Below are 19,792 nucleotides of genomic sequence, written 5' to 3'. Positions count from 1 at the left end.
CCTGGTATTCTGACCTATTTATGCTGTAGGTCACTGATATGTAAAAGACTAACAGTTTCCAAGTATACTTTAGGGGAGAATCTTAGTTCTGTACTGATGGTTAAAGATTTAACACAGAAAGTATGTCACTTCCCTTCACTGAAGATAGATTCTTTCCTTTTTCAAACCATAGTAGGATAGCTTCTCTTAGCCAAGGAGACAGGTGCCAGAGGAACCTACAGCTAGCTTTACTCCATTGTGAGCATTGGTCTGATCTGGTTAACAAGTCTCAAGTGCTTCGGAGTAGGAAATCTTTTCATATTCTACATACACATATTTGCATTCTTTGTCATCTTATCTAAATTGGCCTTAACTATATCTGTTTTATATCTCCCCCTACTCCACCTTTAACCTTTTTCTCCATGAAGCTGAGGGTTTTATAGTATCTTGCAAGGTGAGATAAATGTGGCTGAATGGGAGGTAGGCTGTCCTCTGAAAAAATCTTCAACTGAGGGGATCAAGGCATTGAACCAGGGCAGTGATCAAGGCTCTTGAAATATCAGCTTCATTAGGCCTCTCTTGGGTTGGTTAGGTGGTAGCTGCTCCACGTACCATCACATGGGAAACCAGAGTTTTTGTCCTGACTTTCTTGCTGCCCAAGCTAGAAGTTAGATGAACAGGAGGGAGTGCCTAGAGTTGCTCTTGGCTGACTAGTGCTGATTGTCATTAAAAGAGCGTTTTGCTGAGACTTCCAGACTCTGGAAGTAACAACTGTTCTTTTAAAAGAAAACACAAGAGAAAACCCCACCAAAAACATGGGTCCCTAACTTTCAAAAGGCTGAATAACTGGTTGCATTTGTGTGTAAAATGTCTTGCAGATGTTTGGGAGTAAACCCAAATGTTAAAGTTCAAAATGATTAGACTTCGCTCTTTTGCATTCAGCACTGTATGACGCTAAGATGTTGCAAGTGCACTCTACCCTCACTGTTAGTCTGACCCTGCCTCTCACGCTGTAACTTTCTTACCTGCCACCTCATTACTCAAAACCCTGTTATGAGGACCTAATATAAATGCAATTTTTGTGAGGTGCTATTTTTTTTATTTTATAGGCTCAGTATATCTTGTGTCTGATAATGAGACAGAGTAAGATGTTCCCTCAAACTTTCCTTTTAATACAACTTAGCTGATGTTTCTAGGAATTTATCAAAACTAGGGATAATATATATCTGCTTAAGAGAGTCTAAATTGGAGCAGGCACGTACTCTTTGCCTACAGATTTCTCCTTAAGGCAATGAAGCAGACATCCTGAACTCTTTAGAAATGGTGTGAGGAATGCATGTGGCAAGTAATGAGTTCTTGACTATCTTGTTGTCCAGAGAGCAACACAGCTGGCTGACTGGTGCTTGGAATCTGATTGGAAGGTATTAAAACTTTTCAACTGTCTCCCAAAAGACTCATATGTGCATATAATCATATGCAGATACATCTGCACACGATTAATACTCATGCACTTAGCGAGGCATGTAAATTAGAATCTGCTTAGGATTCAGCATTGCTTACTTGCAACTCTTCAAGGTATAATTAAAAGCAAATGTCACTGGCAGCAGTTTGTTGTGAGAGTCATGCTTTAGTAATATCTTGGAGTGTGCTATAGGCTTGCAATCTTGCAGAACTCAAACCTACCCACTTAAGAATCAGCAAAAACATATTCACTGTATTGTGAACATACTTTAACTTTCAGAAGAATCTAAACTATATCGCTAGTATTACTGCCGAATAGCACTGATTTATGTGCACATCTAACAATTGCTTGCTGTCACCAAAAGGCAGAACCTGTAATGAGCATATATCCTCAGTGTGTTTCCGTCAGGAATTCTACAGCAATATTCTGTTTCCAATCCATTGGGAGCTTAAACGTGAGGGGTGGGAAGAGAGAACATAATTGATTATCTTTGAACATCTGAGTTAGAAACCAGTTTGGATTTTGTCTTTAGTAGGCCTCTGCGGTTGATAGATCCTCAGTAGCCTTCTTCCCAGCTAATATTCATAGAGGTCTAGATTGGTAGATTTATGGTGTTCACATGCTACAGTATTGGGTGACCTTTTAAAAATAAATAAATAAAACCTAAATAAGTTAGGGTGGATATCTTTTTGCTTCTCCTTAAAGTAGGCCCAAAGCTTAGATCTGTCTTAAAAGTTGTTTAATTTTACATTGCCAGTATTGTACTACAAGTGGTGGAGTTCTTCAGCTGTAACTTGACACCATACAAAAGCTGGGTTTGAGTATGCATGAACTTTTTCTCATCCTGTGCTCTGGTTCTGAGCAGGCCCATACAACAAGCTAACGATCTTGGTCTCCTGAAGAGCTCTAAGACTTTTTTTTGTAAATTTTACTCTGCTTACAAGAGCCAAAGGAACACAAGACAGCTATGCTAGCTGCAGCATGTTTTTTTTCCCCCCGTAAAAATATGCTGACTTTAAGTTTCAAATATTTGCACTTTAAGTGAAAATTTCCAATGTTGAATGGAAATGCAACTTACTAGAGCCCAAATTCTGTCTGAAGCCTTCATTTGTACCCTATACAAATAAAATGGAACTCCTTGGCATGGATCTAAGTGGTAAGGAAGCCTTGTATGTTCAGGAGATTGTACAGCTTCTTTAAAAAAAAAAAAAAAAAATCACTCAAGGCTTGCTGCCTTCCAGTCAAATAGCAGTGGATATTTCTCCTCTTAATGGTTCTGATTTCCTGTTTCAGTAAGTCTTACAAACTTGCTAGTGTAGGTATCCCTTGTTTGCTGTTACTGCAGTTTCTCCGCCTGTCTGTGTTCCTCTGGGTGTCCCAAAAGTGACTGCTTGTCCTGTTTATTAAGAGGAGACAGCAAGCCTTATCTTCCTCTGCCATCTCAACCCTGTCCTAAAAAACCAAAAACAACAACCAAAAAAACCACACTTGGGGGCAGGGCTATACAAAGACCAGAGTCACCTTAGAGGTGAAACTGTTAAGGTGGAGGCTGCTGTGTGGACTTGGATCATAGTCCCTAACACATCCGTTAAAGGGGAAGGCAGCTTTCTATTTTGAGACTCTGTTCCCCTCTTGTAATTTTCCTGTTTATTGCAGTCCATATTCTCTGGTAATAAGCACTAGAGTATTGCTGCCCTTCATACTGGGGAAACTCCCACTGAAAAATCTCGGTTTTTCTGGTCTGTAGTCTTTCCATTGACATTTTCAGAAAAATGAGAGAATGGGCTGAGACCATATAACAAGAATACTAATAGAATTGTCAGACTGCCTATTTAAAAGGCCATGGTTGCATTTGTATGTAAATACCATAGACAAAGATCTAATGGATTTTACTTGGGGAAGCAAAGATATGAAGTCCTTAACCAACTTCTGATGTTATCTGTGCATGGGATGTAGAAAACTATTTAATTCAGCACTAAACCTACACATTGTAAATCTGTGGCAATCCCAAAGGGAAGTTCTTAACTGAGTTTTCTAGCCTACCCATGATGTCCATCCTAAATGTTCCATGATATACCTATTATGTAACAGCAATATATTCCACCTGACTGGAACTGCTGTTTGCTGCAGCTGGAGTTCACAGGAGCATCCCATAAAAGCTGTACTCAGGGGCACTAGCAGTTCATGGCAAACAGCTAATAACTGGACTTGGTAGATATTTCACCTAACTTCACTTCCCTTTCCTTTCCACAACAGTGGCTGTGTGTGTTTATGCAGTTGAGGTCCTCATCCAAAAACAAATAAAATGCCATCCTCACATATGCTGTAGTTCAGATATGCTATTGGGTGTTACTGTCCAAGGCTTTTATTTCTCTTAAATGAAGAATGCTTTCATAGTCCTTTCTGACCAGGCAGCTAGTAGCTACCACTCTGTAAATAGCTATGTCCTATTCAGCCATTTACAATTTTGCTGTATACTAGGATTCTGAGCAAGCACTGTACAGTAGTTGAGTCTTGAGTATTTAATTGGTAAATCAAAAACTGGTTCCTCACTGCTTCCATGCAGATGGTTGGCAGTTACATGGACACTTGTTTCTGCAGCATCAACTTGCCAAGAAGTAAGTATTGGCTCTTTAAATTTCTTTAACACATTAGGTGCTAGGAGTTTACTGGGCATGTATCCCACTGCTAGAAGTGGGAAGCATTGTGACTGTACACTGTGTAGAGCAGGAGTGGGCAAACTTTTTGGCTGAAGGGCCACATCGGGGTGCAAAATGGTATGGAGGGCTGGGTAGGGAAAGCTATGCCTCTGCAAACAGCCTGGCCCCTACGCCCTGATTGCCCCCCTCAGAACCCCCGACCCATCCAACCCCCTTGCTCCTTGTCCCCTCACTTAATGCTCACTCTTCTCTGTTCCAAATCTGAAAGGCTTCTGCTTGTCCAGATGTGTTGGATTTTCTTCTAGTTAAGTTTTTGGCTGGCCTGTGAGGTAGGGAGCTTATTATTCCTGCAATAAATACCCTATTCTACAGGAAAAGTTGATATGCCTAGCTCTGATAGAGTTCTTCATCTGCCAGTCTCAAAGCTCTTTCCAAAGATCATTAACCCTATTTGACAGAAGGAGAAAAACAGGCCTGGAGGCAAAGACTTGCCCTAGATCACCCAGCAGGCCAGTGGCATGTGTATATCCAAACATGGTTTTCCTTCAAGGCTGAGTAACATTACATACTGTATTTTAGAGCTGTGACAGTTATGTGCCCCTTTCAGTTGCAACAGTACTTTGTTTATCTCTGGTTACAGTTTAAAAAAGTGTAGGGAATCTTCCAGATTAGTGTTTTTTACTTCCAGTGGATGGAAACCTCTGCTTCTTAATGTGTGGTTAAGGAGTGTGGGGGGGCGGAAATCTGCTATGTTGCTGAAATTAAAATGGATTTTTACAAGTTGGTAGGTCAACCTATGAAATGTTAGAGTCTCAGCTATATGTTATGCCATAATCTGACTTCAGTAACCAAAGTGCTGCACATGCTTAGCCATGCAGTGTATACAGCAGGAAGTGGTAGCACATGTCACTAGATCTGTGCAAATGGGTGCAGCTCACCACTTCCTGTTACTGTAGTGAAGAACAAAGGAAATGTCCGTTTCTAATTCACTTAAGCCTCTCAGAATGCTGCAGTCACTTATTTGATTTTTTTTTTGTACTTTTCATTGTAACTGTGAGGCTCATGGTTTTTCTCACTACCTGTTCCTTGTTTTTAGATTCTTAAAATTTTTCACTTTCAGTGCAGATGCATTTAACATGGTCTTTTTTTGGATTCTGTAGAGCTGTTTTGTGCCAAGAAATCCTGAGTTTTAGAGTAGGTCAGATTATGGTTGAATAAATTTTTTTTCAGGGAAAATATTAACCAGAAGAGATTATCCAGTGTTCACCAGAGTGGATCGGGGCACACAATGTGCTTGGTTTGAGTGTGCAACATATGCCCATACCTCAGGAAACCTGGCCCTTCTGGGGCTTTATTTGAAACATCTTAAACTGCAGCTCTTGTTGGTATGGTCTTGGTTTCTTGTGCATTGTGAACTAATGATTTTAAACCACGCTAGTTTCAGAACCTTTTTTTTTCTTTGCTTGACACTTGTTACAATTATCATTAAAACTTCAGGCCTAGAGATGATGAATAAGGAACTCTTAAAACCCTCTGACTTAAATTGCTATTGTCCATAATATTCTTTTTTAGAAGAGAAGTGGATATTGCATTAGTGTTTTCAGTTTTAGTAAAAACGTTAAATTTAAATTCCATCACTTGTAAAGTGCTTTGCGATGGCATTGGTTAGTCTCTAAGGTGCCACAAGTACTCCTTTTCTTATTCAGAAAGTTTCCAAATGTAGAAACTTGGAAATTTTTTTAATCCATTCATATTTTTAACATGTTTTTTCCCCCTCCCCGATTGCTGTAAACACACACCTCTTCAATAAACAAGAGAATCTGATTATAGAAACTAGCAGGGTGCTGGACGCACAGTGCTATTAAATGTTAAGTGAAAATATGTATTTTTTTTCTAATTTCAGTTATGGTAATCCTGGGCGTAACTTGAAAGGACATGAAAATCCGTAACAGAAGTGCCTCGCTAAATTGACATAAAAGTGAAGTTGATGAACTAATCTAATTTCTCAATAACTTTGAAACTTGTTAATGAATCATGAATAATTAAATTAATATCTGGAGTTGACTATAGCTAGAGTCATTACATTAAGTTAGAACAGTGTTATCAGTAAAAGTTCATGCAGTATCAAAATATTAATGTGGTGTTTGTAGTGACAACATACATTCTTACAAACTAGTGTTGCTTTAAATTTCATATCCTCACTTCATTGCACCTGATATTGAACAGCTGAAATTTGGTGGCATCTTCACAAAATCAAAATGTTTCCACCTCCTGAATATGTAAGTCAAAGTTCAAGTGATTCACGCATTTGTATACTGATGTGTCATCTTCAAACTCAATTGCAATATAAAAAATCCTGGAACTTCCTATTTTTAGCTGTATATAAGCCCTTGATGCTAGAAACAGAATTTTCTTCACTAAATGTAGCTGTCCATTAAATGGCTATTGTCAAATGTATATTAGAGGAAAATCCATATGGATCATAGACCGTGATTAAATGTTGGGTAATTTATTTAGGAAAAGAAATGGGGCCATGATTTTCAAACTGGATTGGTAATCTAGGGGCTGTAGCAGACTTAAAAGGGTTCTGACTTATAAATAATGGGTGCTTGGTGTCAATGTAAGAGAGCTTGATTTTTTTCAGATATCAAGTTAGACATCCAAAAACCAAGATGCCCAAATCACTAATCCATTTGGAAATCATAGTCTTAACTCCTAGATCCGTTGTTTTTATGATCACATTCTCAGATTCTAATAGGTGATATTGAAAATTCTACCCATAATATATAGTTACTGCCAGTTTTAACCATAGTGTATGCAACTTACTTTATTTTCATAACTACAGAACTAACGTAGCATTTCCTTACTACATTTGTGAGGTTATGACTTAATCTAGAAAACAAGACTTGGGGTAAAATTTTGAAAAGTGAACCTTGAGTGCTTTTATATACTCCGTGTGTGTGTGTGTGTATTATGTATCTCCATGATCTATTGCAGTAGGTCTCATTTACAGACCAGCCTATACATCTGGTTTACAGATAGAATCATAGAATATCAGGGTTGGAAGGGGCCTCAGGAGGTCATCTAGTCCAACACCCTGCTCAAAGCAGGACCAATCCCCAATTAAATCATCCCAGCCAGGGATTTGTCAAGCCTGACCTTAAAAACTTCTAAGGAAGGAGATTCTACCACCTCCCTAGGTAACGCATTCCAGTGTTTCACCACCCTCCTAGTGAAAATTTTTTTCCTAATATCCAACCTAAACCTCCCCCATTGCAACTTGAGACCATTACTCCTTGTCCTGTCATCTTCTACCACTGAGAATAGTCTAGATCCATCCTCTTTGGAACCACCTCTCAGGTAGTTGAAAGCAGCTATCCAATCCCCCCTCATTCTTCTCTTCTGCAGACTAAACAATCCCAGTTCCCTCAGCCTCTCCTCATAAGTCATGTGTTCCAGACCCCTAATCATTTTTGTTGCCCTTCGCTGGACTCTCTCCAATTTTTCCACAGCCTTCTTGTAGTGTGGGGCCCAAAACTGGACACAATACTCCAGATGAGGCCTTACCAATGTCGAATAGAGGGGAACGATCACGTCCCTCCATCTGCTGGCTATGCCCCTACTTATACATCCCAAAATGCCATTGGCTTTCTTGGCAACAAGGGCACGCTGTTGATTCATATCCAGCTTCTCGTCCACTGTCACCCCTAGGTCCTCTTCCGCAGAACTGCTGCCTAGCCGTTTGGTCCCTAGTCTGTAGCGGTGCATTGGATTCTTCTGTCCTAAGTGCAGGACCCTGCACTTACCCTTGTTGAACCTCATCAGATTTCTTTTGGCCCAATCCTCCAATTTGTCTAGGTCCCTCTGTATCCTATCCCTACCTGCCACCGTATCTACCACTCTTCCTAGTTTAGTATCATCCGCAAATTTGCTGAGAGTGCAATCCACACCATCCTCCAAATCATTTATGAAGATATTGAACAAAACCGGCCCCAGGACCAACCCTTGGGGCACTCCACTTGATACCGGCTGCCAACTAGACATGGAGCCATTGATCACTACCCGTTGAGCCCAACAATCTAGCCAACTTTCTACCCACCTTATAGAGCATTCATCCAGCCCATACTTCTTTAACTTGTTGACAAGAATACTGTGGGAGACCGTGTCAAAAGCTTTGCTAAAGTCAAGAAACAATACATCCACTGCTTTCCCTTCATCCACAGAACCAGTAATCTCATCATAGAAGGCGATTAGATTAGTCAGGCATGACCTTCCCTTGGTGAATCCATGCTGACTGTTCCTGATCACTTTCCTCTCATGTAAGTGCTTCAGGATTGATTCCTTGAGGACCTGCTCATGATTTTTCTGGGGACTGAGGTGAGGCTGACTGGCCTGTAGTTCCCAGGATCCTCCTCCTTCCCTTTTTTAAAGATGGGCACTACATTAGCCTTTTTCCAGTCATCTGGGACTTCCCCCGGTCGCCATGAGTTTTCAAAGATAATGGCCAATGGCTCTGCAATCACAGCCGCCAACTCCTTTAGGACTCTCGGATGCAGTGCGTCCGGCCCCATAGACTTGTGCACGTCCAGCTTTTCTAAATAGTCCCTAACCGCTTCTTTCTCCACAGAGGGCTGGCCACCTACTCCGCATGCTGTGTTGCCCAGCGCAGCAGTCTGGGAGCTGACCTTGTTCATGAAGACAGAGGCAAAAAAAGCATTGAGTACATTAGCTTTTTCCAAATCCTCTGTCACTAGGTTGCCTCCCTCATTCAGTAAGGGGCCCACATTTTCCTTGGCTTTCTTCTTGTTGCCAACATACCTGAAAAAAACCCTTCTTGTTACTCTTAACATCTCTCGCTAGCTGCAGCTCCAGGTGCGGTTTGGCCCTCCTGATTTCATTCCTACATGCCCGAGCAACATTTTTATACTCTTCCCTGGTCATTTGTCCAAGCTTCCACTTCTTGTAAGCTTCTTTTTTATGTTTAAGATCTGCAAGGATTTCACTGTTAAGCCGAGGTGGTCGCCTGCCATATTTACTATTCTTTCGACACATCGGGATGGTTTGTCCCTGTAACCTCAATAGGGATTCTTTGAAATACAGCCAGCTCTCCTGGACTCCTTTCTCCCTCATATTATTCCCCCAGGGGATCCTACCCATCAGTTCCCTGAGGGAGTCGAAGTCTGCTTTCCTGAAGTCCAGGGTCCGTATTCTGCTGCTTACCTTTCTTCCCTGTGTCAGGATCCTGAACTCGACCAACTCATGGTTACTGCCTCCCAGATTCCCATCCACTTTTGCTTCCCCTACTAATTCTTCCCGGTTTGTGAGCAGCAGGTCAAGAAAAGCTCTCCCCCTAGTTGGCTCCTCCAGCACTTGCACCAGGAAATTGTCCCCTACGTTTTCCAAAAACTTCCTGGATTGTCTGTGCACCGCTGTAGTGCTCTCCCAGCAGATATCAGGATGTTTAAAGTCGCCCATGAGAACCAAGGCGTGCGATCTAGTAGCTTCTGCGAGTTGCCGGAAGAAAGCCTCATCCACCTCATCCCCCTGGTCCGGTGGTCTATAGCAGACTCCTACATGACTCTTGTTGCTCACACTTCTAAACTTAATCCAGAGACACTCAGGTTTTTCTGCAGTTTCGTACCGGAGCTCTGAGCAGTCATACTGCTCCCTTACATACAGTGCTACTCCCCCACCTTTTCTGCCCTGCCTGTCCTTCCTGAACAGTTTATAACCATCCATGACAGTACTCCAGTCATGTGAGTTATCCCACCAAGTCTGTTATTCCAATCACATCATAATTCCTTGTCTTCACCAGGACCTCCAGTTCTCCTTGCTTGTTTCCAAGGCTTTGTGCATTTGTATATAGGCACTTGAGAGAACCTGCTGATCGCCCCTCATTCTCAGTATGAGGTAGGAGCCCTCCCCTCACAGACGTTCCTGCCTGTGCTTCCTCCTGGTATCCTGCTTGCCCACTTACCTCAGGGCTTTGGTCTTCTTCCCCCGGTGAACCTAGTTTAAAGCCCTCCTCACTAGGTTAGCCAGCCTGCTCGCAAAGATGCTCTTCCATCTCTTCGTTAGGTGGAGCCCATCTCTGCCCAGCACTCCTCCTTCATGGAACACCATCCCATGGTCAAAGAATCCAAAGCCTTCTCTCTGACACCACCTGCATAGCCATTCGTTGACTTCCACGATTCGATGGTCCCTACCCCGGCCTTTTCCTTCCATGGGGAGGATGTACGAGAACACCACTTGTGCCTCAAACTCCTTTATCCTTTTTCCCAGAGCCACGTAGTCCACAGTGATCCGCTCAAGGTCATTCTTGGCAGTATCATTGGTGCCCACATGGAGAAGCAGGAAGGGGTAGCGATCCGAGGACTTGATGCATCTCAGCAGTCTCTCCGTCACATCGTGAATCTTAGCCCCTGGCTAGCAGCAGACTTCTCTGTTTTCCCAGTCAGGGCGGCAGATAGATGCCTCAGTCCCCCTGAGGAGAGAGTCCCCGACCACCACCACCCGCCTCCTTCTCTTGTGAGTGGTGGTCGTGGAACCCACAACCTCAGGACATCGCATCTCATGCCTTCCAACCAGCGGAGTCTCCTTCTGCTTTCTCCCCCCAGACGTATCATCTGGTCCACTCTCCGCAATGGTACCTGTGGCGAGAACATGAAAACAATTACTTACCTGTGTCTGCGTTGCTGTTACCCGGACATTCCCCCTTCTTCTGGAGGTCACATGTTGCCAAGCTTCTTCACTGGCCTCTTGGCTCCGCTGTGCAACCTGCTCTAAATCTTTAGAGCTTTGTGCCCTAAGAAGCATATCATGACTTTTGTCCAGGAAATCCTCAGATTCTCGTATGCAACACAGGGTCGATATCTGTTGCTCCAGACCTTCAATCTTCTCTTCCAATATGGATACTAGCTTGCACTTTGTACAGACAAAGTTGCTTCTGTCCTGTGGAAGAAAGACAAACATGGCATATCCAGTGCAGGTCACAATAGCTGAACACCGCCCCCCCCACCCCCCCCAATATGACCTTCCTACTATGAGCTTCCTCAGAGAAACTGGCAAGATGTAAGCCTCACTGGGCTCACCCCCAGGCGAACTCCTAGGCAAACTCCTGCTGTGTGCTGCTCTGCTGTTCCCCGCTGCTCAGCTGGTTCGCGGAGCTCTGGCTATTTTTAAACAGCCAGGCTTCCCTGAAACAGACAGACACCCCCAATACCCGCCCCCTGTAGGCTACCACCCAATCAGGCACTCGCTCAGGGCTTTCAAACTGCCATCCCAGCAAACACACACTCAGATACTTGCCAATCCCAGGCAACTCCTGCTGTGTGCTGCTCAGCTGGTCCGCCGCCGCTCAGCTAGTTCATGGAGCTCTGATAAGAGTAACGCTTTCCTTTGTTTGACTATAAAGTGCCTTACCCCTCTCCTGCAGCTTCTGATTTGAAAATTTGGGCTTATTTCATTCTAAAGTAGCCACTAATATTAGAAGGCCAGTTTAAGGTACTGTAAGGCTGAATTTTTCAGACGTGTTGAGCACCCAGGACTCCCATGGACTTTGGTTAAACTTCAGGATAGTCAGAACTTCTGATAGTTGGGCCTTTCTCTCTAATTGGGCACCCAAAATTCGTGGCTACTTCTGAAAACTTTGGTCCTACAGTATAAATAAGTAGAGGGATGTTGGGGTGAGATCTTGAACTGGTATAAACTAGCATAGCGCCGTTAACTTCAGTGTCTAGTTTTCTGTACAAATTCAGCAGAGTAATTTGAGAGTAACAACTTCAGAATCTTTACTGCTTTCCTACCATGACCCTTACTTTTATTTCAGAGCAATGAATAGAAAATTGAATATTTATTTCCTTTTGTCATTAAACTTATATGTTTCTCTCTGCCAGGAATTGATTTTAAAATCAGAACAATAGAACTAGATGGAAAGAAAATTAAGCTACAAATATGGTAAGTATTACAAAGCAATGTAAATAAAATAAGTTTTCAGTCAGGCTCAATTACTCATGGGCAGTAGAGTGCAATAGCATAAACAGGGCAGACTTCGGCCTGGTCTACACTATGGGGGAGGATCGATCTAAGTTGCGCAACTTCAGCTACGTGAATAACATAGCTGAAGTCAATATACTTAAATCTACTCACCGTGGTGTCTTCACTGTGGTGAGTCGACAGCTGACGCTCCCCCATTGACTCCACCTATGCCTCTCGCTCCGGTGGAGTACAGGAGTTGATGGCAGAGTGCTCGGCGGTCGATTTATTGCGTCTAGACTAGACGTGATAAATCAACCCCCGCTGGATCGATCACTGCCCCTCGATCCTGCAGGTAATGTAGACAAGCCCTGAGTGATGGAGAAGCTGTAAAACTTGTGGTAAGCTCTCGTACAATAGCTATCTGCCACCTTGTTCTTAGAGAAAAGGTTCTCCTAACAGCACAATCCTAGACTAAGCAGTGAGAGCTGCTAGGTTTTTTTGTTTTTTATTTTTGTTTTTTTTTGTTTTGTTTTGTTTTAAATCTAATTTGTGTTGGATGGATGTTTAATGTATTGGTGCCTGGAGTCAGACTGCATAATGGGAAATGGGGATTGTCAAAAGTTCTTGGGTCATGGGGGAAGGAAGGACTGGTGTCCTATCATCACAGGGATTGTCAGATGGATGCAGGCAGACCACTAAATGCTACAACGGTTTTTCCACTTAAAATATCAGGTGCTTGCTGATATATTTTAAGGGGGGGCTGGAATGAGCCCTTTCTGACACTTGGTTTAATGCAGTGATACTCAGACTGAGACTTGTGAGTCACAAGGGGCTTTTTAATGTGTTGCCTGTGGCTTTTTGCAGCACATGATATTAAAACACTGTGATTTTAATTATTAACCAATCACATTATCAACTTGTATTAAATTACCTTATTTTCTGTGAGAATAATATGTATAAAAATATATAGTACTATAGAAAATTAAACAGTGAATTCATACTACTGTGTGTCTCTTGGGTAATGATGATGGCGAATTTGGCTCCTGAAACACTGATGTCTGAGTATCACTGGTTTAACATTTCCATGTAATGAAAAGTCACCATCACTAGCTAAATCTTCTTTTATCTGTTGGTGTCCAAATGTTATCCATATCCATACAGTGTTGAGAAATTAGCCAGCAGACTTCCACAGACATCTGGAATTTAGCTGCCTCTGGTGCAGTTGACATTCATACACTTCCTGAGCTCACTGGTTAAAACTTGTCTTATCCTCACATGGCCAGTTTCCTTGAAGCAGCATCCAAGAAACTTTACTGACTGCTATCCTATGGTGGTTGGTCCTAATTCTTAATTATACATGAAATTGTCCTATCCTGTATTTGTTTTTAATGACTTCTTGGGGCACACTTTTTTGTTTAATACAGGCTAAAATGTATAGAAACTGCCTCAGAAGAATTGCTTACACTTGTTCCTGTAAGCAGGGCCATGCAGTACTGAGTCTCAGTTGACTGATGCTGTGTCAGTTTCTTAACTGAAAATTTGATTTCTCTTTTTTACTATTTCCCAGGGTGGACTTGATTTTAAATCCAAATTGATTTAAATCACTACTCGTGAAGACTTGATTTAATCATGGATTTCTACATAAAAGTGCATTCTTGTTGGTTTTTATAACCTTAATACATATTCTTCACAACTCAGAGAGAGATGTAGGTTTCATTTTTAGAAGGTACACACTACACATTTTTAAAGTGATTTATTTTGAAAACATTTCAGATTAGTTTTACAGCTATATCAGAAAATGAATGATTGTTTGGTTATTGTGTTTACCAAAGGTATTTTAACAAAACAAGCATTTAAATTTGTTTTTAGTTAAAAACATTCAAGTTTTTTAAAATCAGGTTTGTTTTCGTTAAAATTGTTTAACTAAAAGAGTTTAAATGAAATATTAAAAAAAAAAACGCACAAAAATTAAATAGACTGTCAGCCAGGTCAACATGAGAAACTTAAAATATTGGCTTCTGCAGTTAACTCGGTCGTCTTCACCTTCATTTTCCTGTTTCTTCATAATCTGGAAAAGAAAAACAAGCTTTCCTGCTTTTTCAGGTCCCAAAGGATTTCTCAATTTGGAATGAATTAGTCCAAAGGAAGAAAATATTCTTTCTACACCAACGAAGAAACTACTGCGTTTAAAAGTGAGATTATCACTTCAACAGTTTCTGAATCCAAGTGCTTAAGTGACTTCCACCAGTTCACTGGTGTGACTTTCTTTAAAATATCATCAGCAAATATATATTTCTTGAATGGTTCACCCTTAGCTCTGAAGTTTGTTATAGTTGGCATTATGGAGGGATGATTGCTGGATGTCCAAGTCATAGCCAACTCCTCTTCTTCAGCCATTATGGTTTGACCCTGGTACCGAGTATTGAGAATATCTGCAAGAAAATGAGCTGGAGATGGTGCTTGTCCCATTTGGTTTTTTTTAATGCTTGTAATTTAACTCTGTCATTGCATATTTTTCTTTTTAAGATCGCACTCGATTCCTTACAAATTTCTACTATGTCAGCAATAAAACAGCTATTTCCCTGCATTTTGTTCAAGGCTACAGAAATAGGCTTCAGGGTACTCAGCATGTGTTCAACATTTCTCTTAAGCCCAATCTTGAGAACTTTGGCTGTGACAGTGCCATCTATTTTTTTTCATGATTTTGTTCACAAACTGTCATTAGATTGGGCCCGTTCTTGATATAGTGCAGGAAACACTCCACTACCGAGTTCCATCGTACATCATATAGGAGAGTTTGCTTGGTTCCTCCCATTTTTTTCAGAGCAGCTGCTGCAAAGTGGTTGTTATGGAAGTATTTTGCAATTTCGACGACATTAGGCTTTATTTCTGGAACACTGAAGTCTTTGGCTAGGAGGTGCATCAAATGAGCATGGCAACTGTATGTTGTTAGCTTGGAACTCTTCACTCTCTTCTAAATAATTTCTTCTCATCTTGGATACATTTGCAGCATTGTCTGTGACCAAGCTGCATACTAAACTTTTGAATTTTTTTTTTCAGTTTGTTATTGCTTTTACTGCTGCTACTTGTAAGTATTCTGGTGTGTGTGCATTTCCTGATGTATCAATTGTTTCTGTAAGGTAGACATTCCCTTCTTCTGTTGTCCCACAAGCACACACAACAGGATCATTGTGGACATTGCTCCATCCATCAAGACTCAGGTTAACAATTTTACCCTCTGGAGCTTTTGCACACTGCTCAATTTCTCTTTCATACACTTTCTCCAGCAATTAGCCTGCATCATCTGCTCTGTTGGGTGGACTGTATCCTGGTCTTAATGACTGAACTGAACTAATGAAGTGTGGGGTCTCAGTCATATGGAAAGGAGAGTTTTTGTTGCATAAACAAACTGGGCAATTTTTTCATCAATTACCTCTTTTTCTAATCTGCTGGTTCTTATCACAAACTTATCTATGGCTGTTTCTGGATGATGGAGATTTTTTTTTTCTTTTTGCTACAGGTGATATACTGTGGCTATGTGACATACATTATGTGACTGAAACACTATCATTGGCAGATAACTGAAACTATAGAAAATGATGGTGATCTTGAAGGTGGATAGTCTTCAGAATCCTGTATGTTGAGGATGGATTCTCCTAAACAAAATAAATCAATGCAGTTATTTAATTATTATTACCATACTTCTCATTTAGTATTACTCATTGCATTCCTTGACACTTAGTACTATTTTAAAAGTGAAATTGTAAAAGGAAGATCAGCCTATTTCAGCTATTTTTTATCACAACTGCATCTAAAATGATAATACCATAGAGTAACAACTATATTTTTTGCTCAAACATGAGAATTCAAGAATAGACCAGAAGGAAAACAGGCAGTCCATAAGAAAGAAGTATGAAATAAAAGTTTACCAATCTGAAGATCCTGCAGGTTCAGACATGTTGCTTTCATCATCTTCAACGCAGCTTTCTCCTAAGAAGGAACACTTCTCATGATGTTGTTTCATTCGGGCAGCCAGGCCTTGCATTTCATTGTTGCACTTTTTGCATTTTGCATGCATGCCTGTCTTACCCGCAGGTAGAGGAACGTCATTAAAATATTCCTGAACTGGGTCTCTCTCACGGCCTGCTGCCATTATAGGTTTTCCTTTCTAGTGAGAGAATGGTATGGTATATCTCAAATCAATGAAGGCTACGCTCAGAAAGACATCAAGACTTCTGGAATGTGCTGCTCTAACAGTTTCACTTTTGTTTCTACTGCCTGTAGCTCCCTTCTCACATTATCTCCAGACTTCTTTTCCTTGTCCAGATCTATTCTGCCCCAACAATCTTCTATTCATCGAACTTTTTGAAACTTTGCACTTTTAGAGAGTGGTAAGGGACGGATTCTATGTGCACAAATTTGTAGAGGGACAATAGGGTTGAAGTCTGTTATTTCTCACCTCTGTCTGTCTGTCTGTGTTTGTAAATAAATAAATAAACATTTTTGCTGTTAACAAGCATGTTTTCTCTGGAGACACAAATCCACAGTTTGAGAACTGCAAAACTAAGCATCTCAGATGGTATCTTCTAGACCAGGGATCGGCAACCTTTGGCACATGGCCCATCAGGGAAAGCTGCTGGCGGGCCAGGACGGTTTGTTTACCTGCAGTGTCCGCAGGTTTGGCTGATCGCCGCTCCCACTAGCGGCAGTTGGTCGTTCCAGGCAAATGGGGGCTGCGGGAAGTGGCAGCCAGCACATCCCCCGGTCCCCACGGTTTCCTGCAGCCCCCATTGGCCTGCAATGTGCTGGCTGCCACTTCCCTCAGCCCCCATTAGCCTGGAACAGCAAACCGCGGCCAGTGGGAGCTGCGATTGGCCAAACCTGCCGACACTGCAGGTAAACAAACCGGCCTGACCCGCTAGTGGATTTCTCTGACGGGCCCCATGCCAAAGGTTGCCGATCCCTAATCTAGACTGAGCACTGAATCCCATTGGGTAGTTAGAAAGATTAACCTAAATAATATATACAGAAGCCCCTGGACCTCCATAAAATTGAGTCCCTAATCCATGAACTATTGGAACTCATTTACAAAACTTTTCTTAAACATTACATGAATATATTGTCTCATACTATAGAATTAGAATTTATAATCCCTATTCCATGATGAGATACATTATAGCTCAGAGATATCTTAATTAAAACTATCTTTAGATAGGTTTTTTCCTCAAAAAGCATTTTATCAAAAAAATCCTATTTAAATTTTAAAAAATTCGATGATTTAAAATTTTTGTTTAAAAAAATGATTTTTATCCACCCTGCTATTTCCCCTCATAAATAACAATCTCAGTATAATGGTTTGTTGCTCCTTTTTTGAGTGTAAAGGAGAAAGATATACTTATTTAACCCTTTTTAAAGGGTACTTTTCTTAATATCCAGGCGTATCAACACATTCATTACCTTTTTGGTTTTTTTGGATTCTGAAAGTAGTGAAAACAAGGTTTAAAAACAATAAACAAACAAGTGTCTGTTTTCACCAAATTCTAGGGATACGGCTGGTCAGGAGAGATTCCGCACAATCACAACAGCATACTACAGAGGAGCCATGGTGAGTGAGTGTTTGGAGTGTTATCTGTTCAGGTGTAACTAAAATCGTAATTAGTTTGCTTCCTTAGGTTTAAAGGGTTCAACCTGTCTTGCTAGAGAGAAATAATAACTCAAAGGTAGGGGATAACAGATTATTTCAGGACCATTGCGGTTTTTGTGAAATCTTGTTCTCCAGTTTTCTGCCCCTCCATCTTGTATATAGTCACAATCTCTCTCTGGACACGAGGCTTAATTCACCAAGTTTTGTTTTTATGCAATCAACATTTTCCTTGTTTCAAGTGATAGCAGGATAGGTGATACGTCTGCTAATATTAAAAGTGAATTTGACTGAGTTGGTTTTCCTGCTGTGTGTCCCCTTCAGCAGCTCTAGAATGCTGCCGCTAGAATCAGACATGATCAAGTATATAAATTGTCTCTAGTGCAACTGCTACTGGTTCTAGTTAGTGAACTATTTGACTTTTAAATAGTTTCTTACATTTTGACACCCTCTGTGACAGAGCTATTCACAACATACCATGACTGAGACATCCTAGGTCGGGCATTAATGCAGTTACAGTCTGGCTTTTTTTACTTTTACTGCCACCATGTTACAGGGAGATGCACGTGCATACACACAGCTATGGAAGAGCAGATTTGCCTTGACAACATTCAGTATCAGCCTTGCTATAAAACTGTACTCGTCTGTCAAGTAGAGCTACTTGCCCTGGGCAAGCAGCATCTTACAAAAGCTGTTCCTAGACCCTTTTGAGGGGTGGGGGTGTGGTGATGCATAGTGAACATTGAATACATGTTGTAAACATGGCTTACTTAAGACAAACAGGATATCAGATCATGGTTAATTTATGGTAGTCACAATCTTTCTTTCTAGTAAGACCAACTGCTGGCTGCCTTTTTAGTTATAGAATTTACAAATTCTTGCTCACCATAGTTTAGCTAGTTTTAACTTAATATTTTAAGAGCATAATTATCCTATGTTTAAAAACAATAGGAGACAATTAATGGATATTTATTGGGTCAAGACCATTCAAAATTTATTCTAAGAGAGATCATATAAAGTCTTCAGAAAGGGCTGTTAATTATAAAGGTATATGTGGCTTACTGACTTTTTAGGCGTTTTAACTGCAAACAAGCAATATGTACATCAAATCTAAACTAATATTAAGATTAGATTGTTTTGTTTTTCCTCCACAGGGAATTATGCTGGTATATGACATCACAAATGAGAAGTCTTTTGACAACATTAAAAACTGGATAAGGAACATAGAAGAGGTAGGTGATTGGGGAAATAAGCTGCATCTGTTGATATTCTGTAACTTCTCCAAAGCAATGACCAACATCCGAGCAATTTTATTTTCTTTCAGCGAAGGGGTGTATATGTGTAGCCAAGTTAGAATGGATGTAAACCAAAGCAGTCGTCCTTGAGCACAGGGTGGCTTTCCGGTTTACCATGGGCTGGAAGAGGAAAGTTAGAGACTGTCATTCAAAAATGATCATGTAGAGCAAGGATTTCAAAACGGCTTGCTTCCAGTGGATGCCTTTAGCTTAACCTTTGTTTTGAAGTATGGCTAAGAGACGAGAAGGAGAACTGTTTTCAGTATCTCTTGGTGAAGTTGAGAAATGCCTAACACTATTCTGGTAGTGTTTAAGTGTAGATTTACCTGCTTGTGTACATTCAATACCCTGTTGTCCAAATTTTGCCTTTGTTCTTATGTTAAACTTCAGTTGTGTGTTCGTTTTCCCTCACCTTGTAAACTATTTGAATAGCAAATACATTGACCATACTTGAATCTGAAGGCAGTGCTAAAGGAATTGGGAATAGGAAGGCTTGAGCATTAGATCAAAGCAAAATAAGGCTTAATCTGGTGGTGACAGAATTTTATTCTACTTGCTCTCAGAAAAAGAAAACTGCTACCATTCTCTGGTTCATTTGACTATTGGACCTCGCAAAGAAGGGACTATCCCAAGGAGACTTCTGATACATCACATCAGACTGGTCATTGGTGACAAGGCTTAGAAAAGCCTTTTACTCAAGATCAGTGTGCTTCCATTCTTGACTAATCAGGCAATTTGTGACCACTTTGCAAGTCAGTAAACATCAGTCTTATTTTAA

At 40.9% G+C, this 19,792-nt stretch overlaps 1 protein-coding gene across 1 annotated transcript in view; it reads left to right on the top strand.

Annotated features, from left to right (window-relative positions):
- The window catches only part of RAB8B (RAB8B, member RAS oncogene family), a 42,016-nt gene that overhangs the window by 11,789 nt on the left and 10,435 nt on the right, over window positions 1-19,792 (top strand). Inside the window, exons 2-4 of the mRNA XM_077829237.1 lie at window positions 11,997-12,057; window positions 17,623-17,683; window positions 18,874-18,951. Coding sequence (XP_077685363.1) covers window positions 11,997-12,057; window positions 17,623-17,683; window positions 18,874-18,951 — 200 coding nt within the window. The remainder of the gene's footprint in view (window positions 1-11,996; window positions 12,058-17,622; window positions 17,684-18,873; window positions 18,952-19,792) is intronic.

Source organism: Eretmochelys imbricata, chromosome 10, assembly GCF_965152235.1.
Source record: "Eretmochelys imbricata isolate rEreImb1 chromosome 10, rEreImb1.hap1, whole genome shotgun sequence".
NCBI classification, from domain to species: Eukaryota; Metazoa; Chordata; order Testudines; family Cheloniidae; genus Eretmochelys; species Eretmochelys imbricata.
This window is presented reverse-complemented; position numbering and strand designations above follow the sequence as displayed.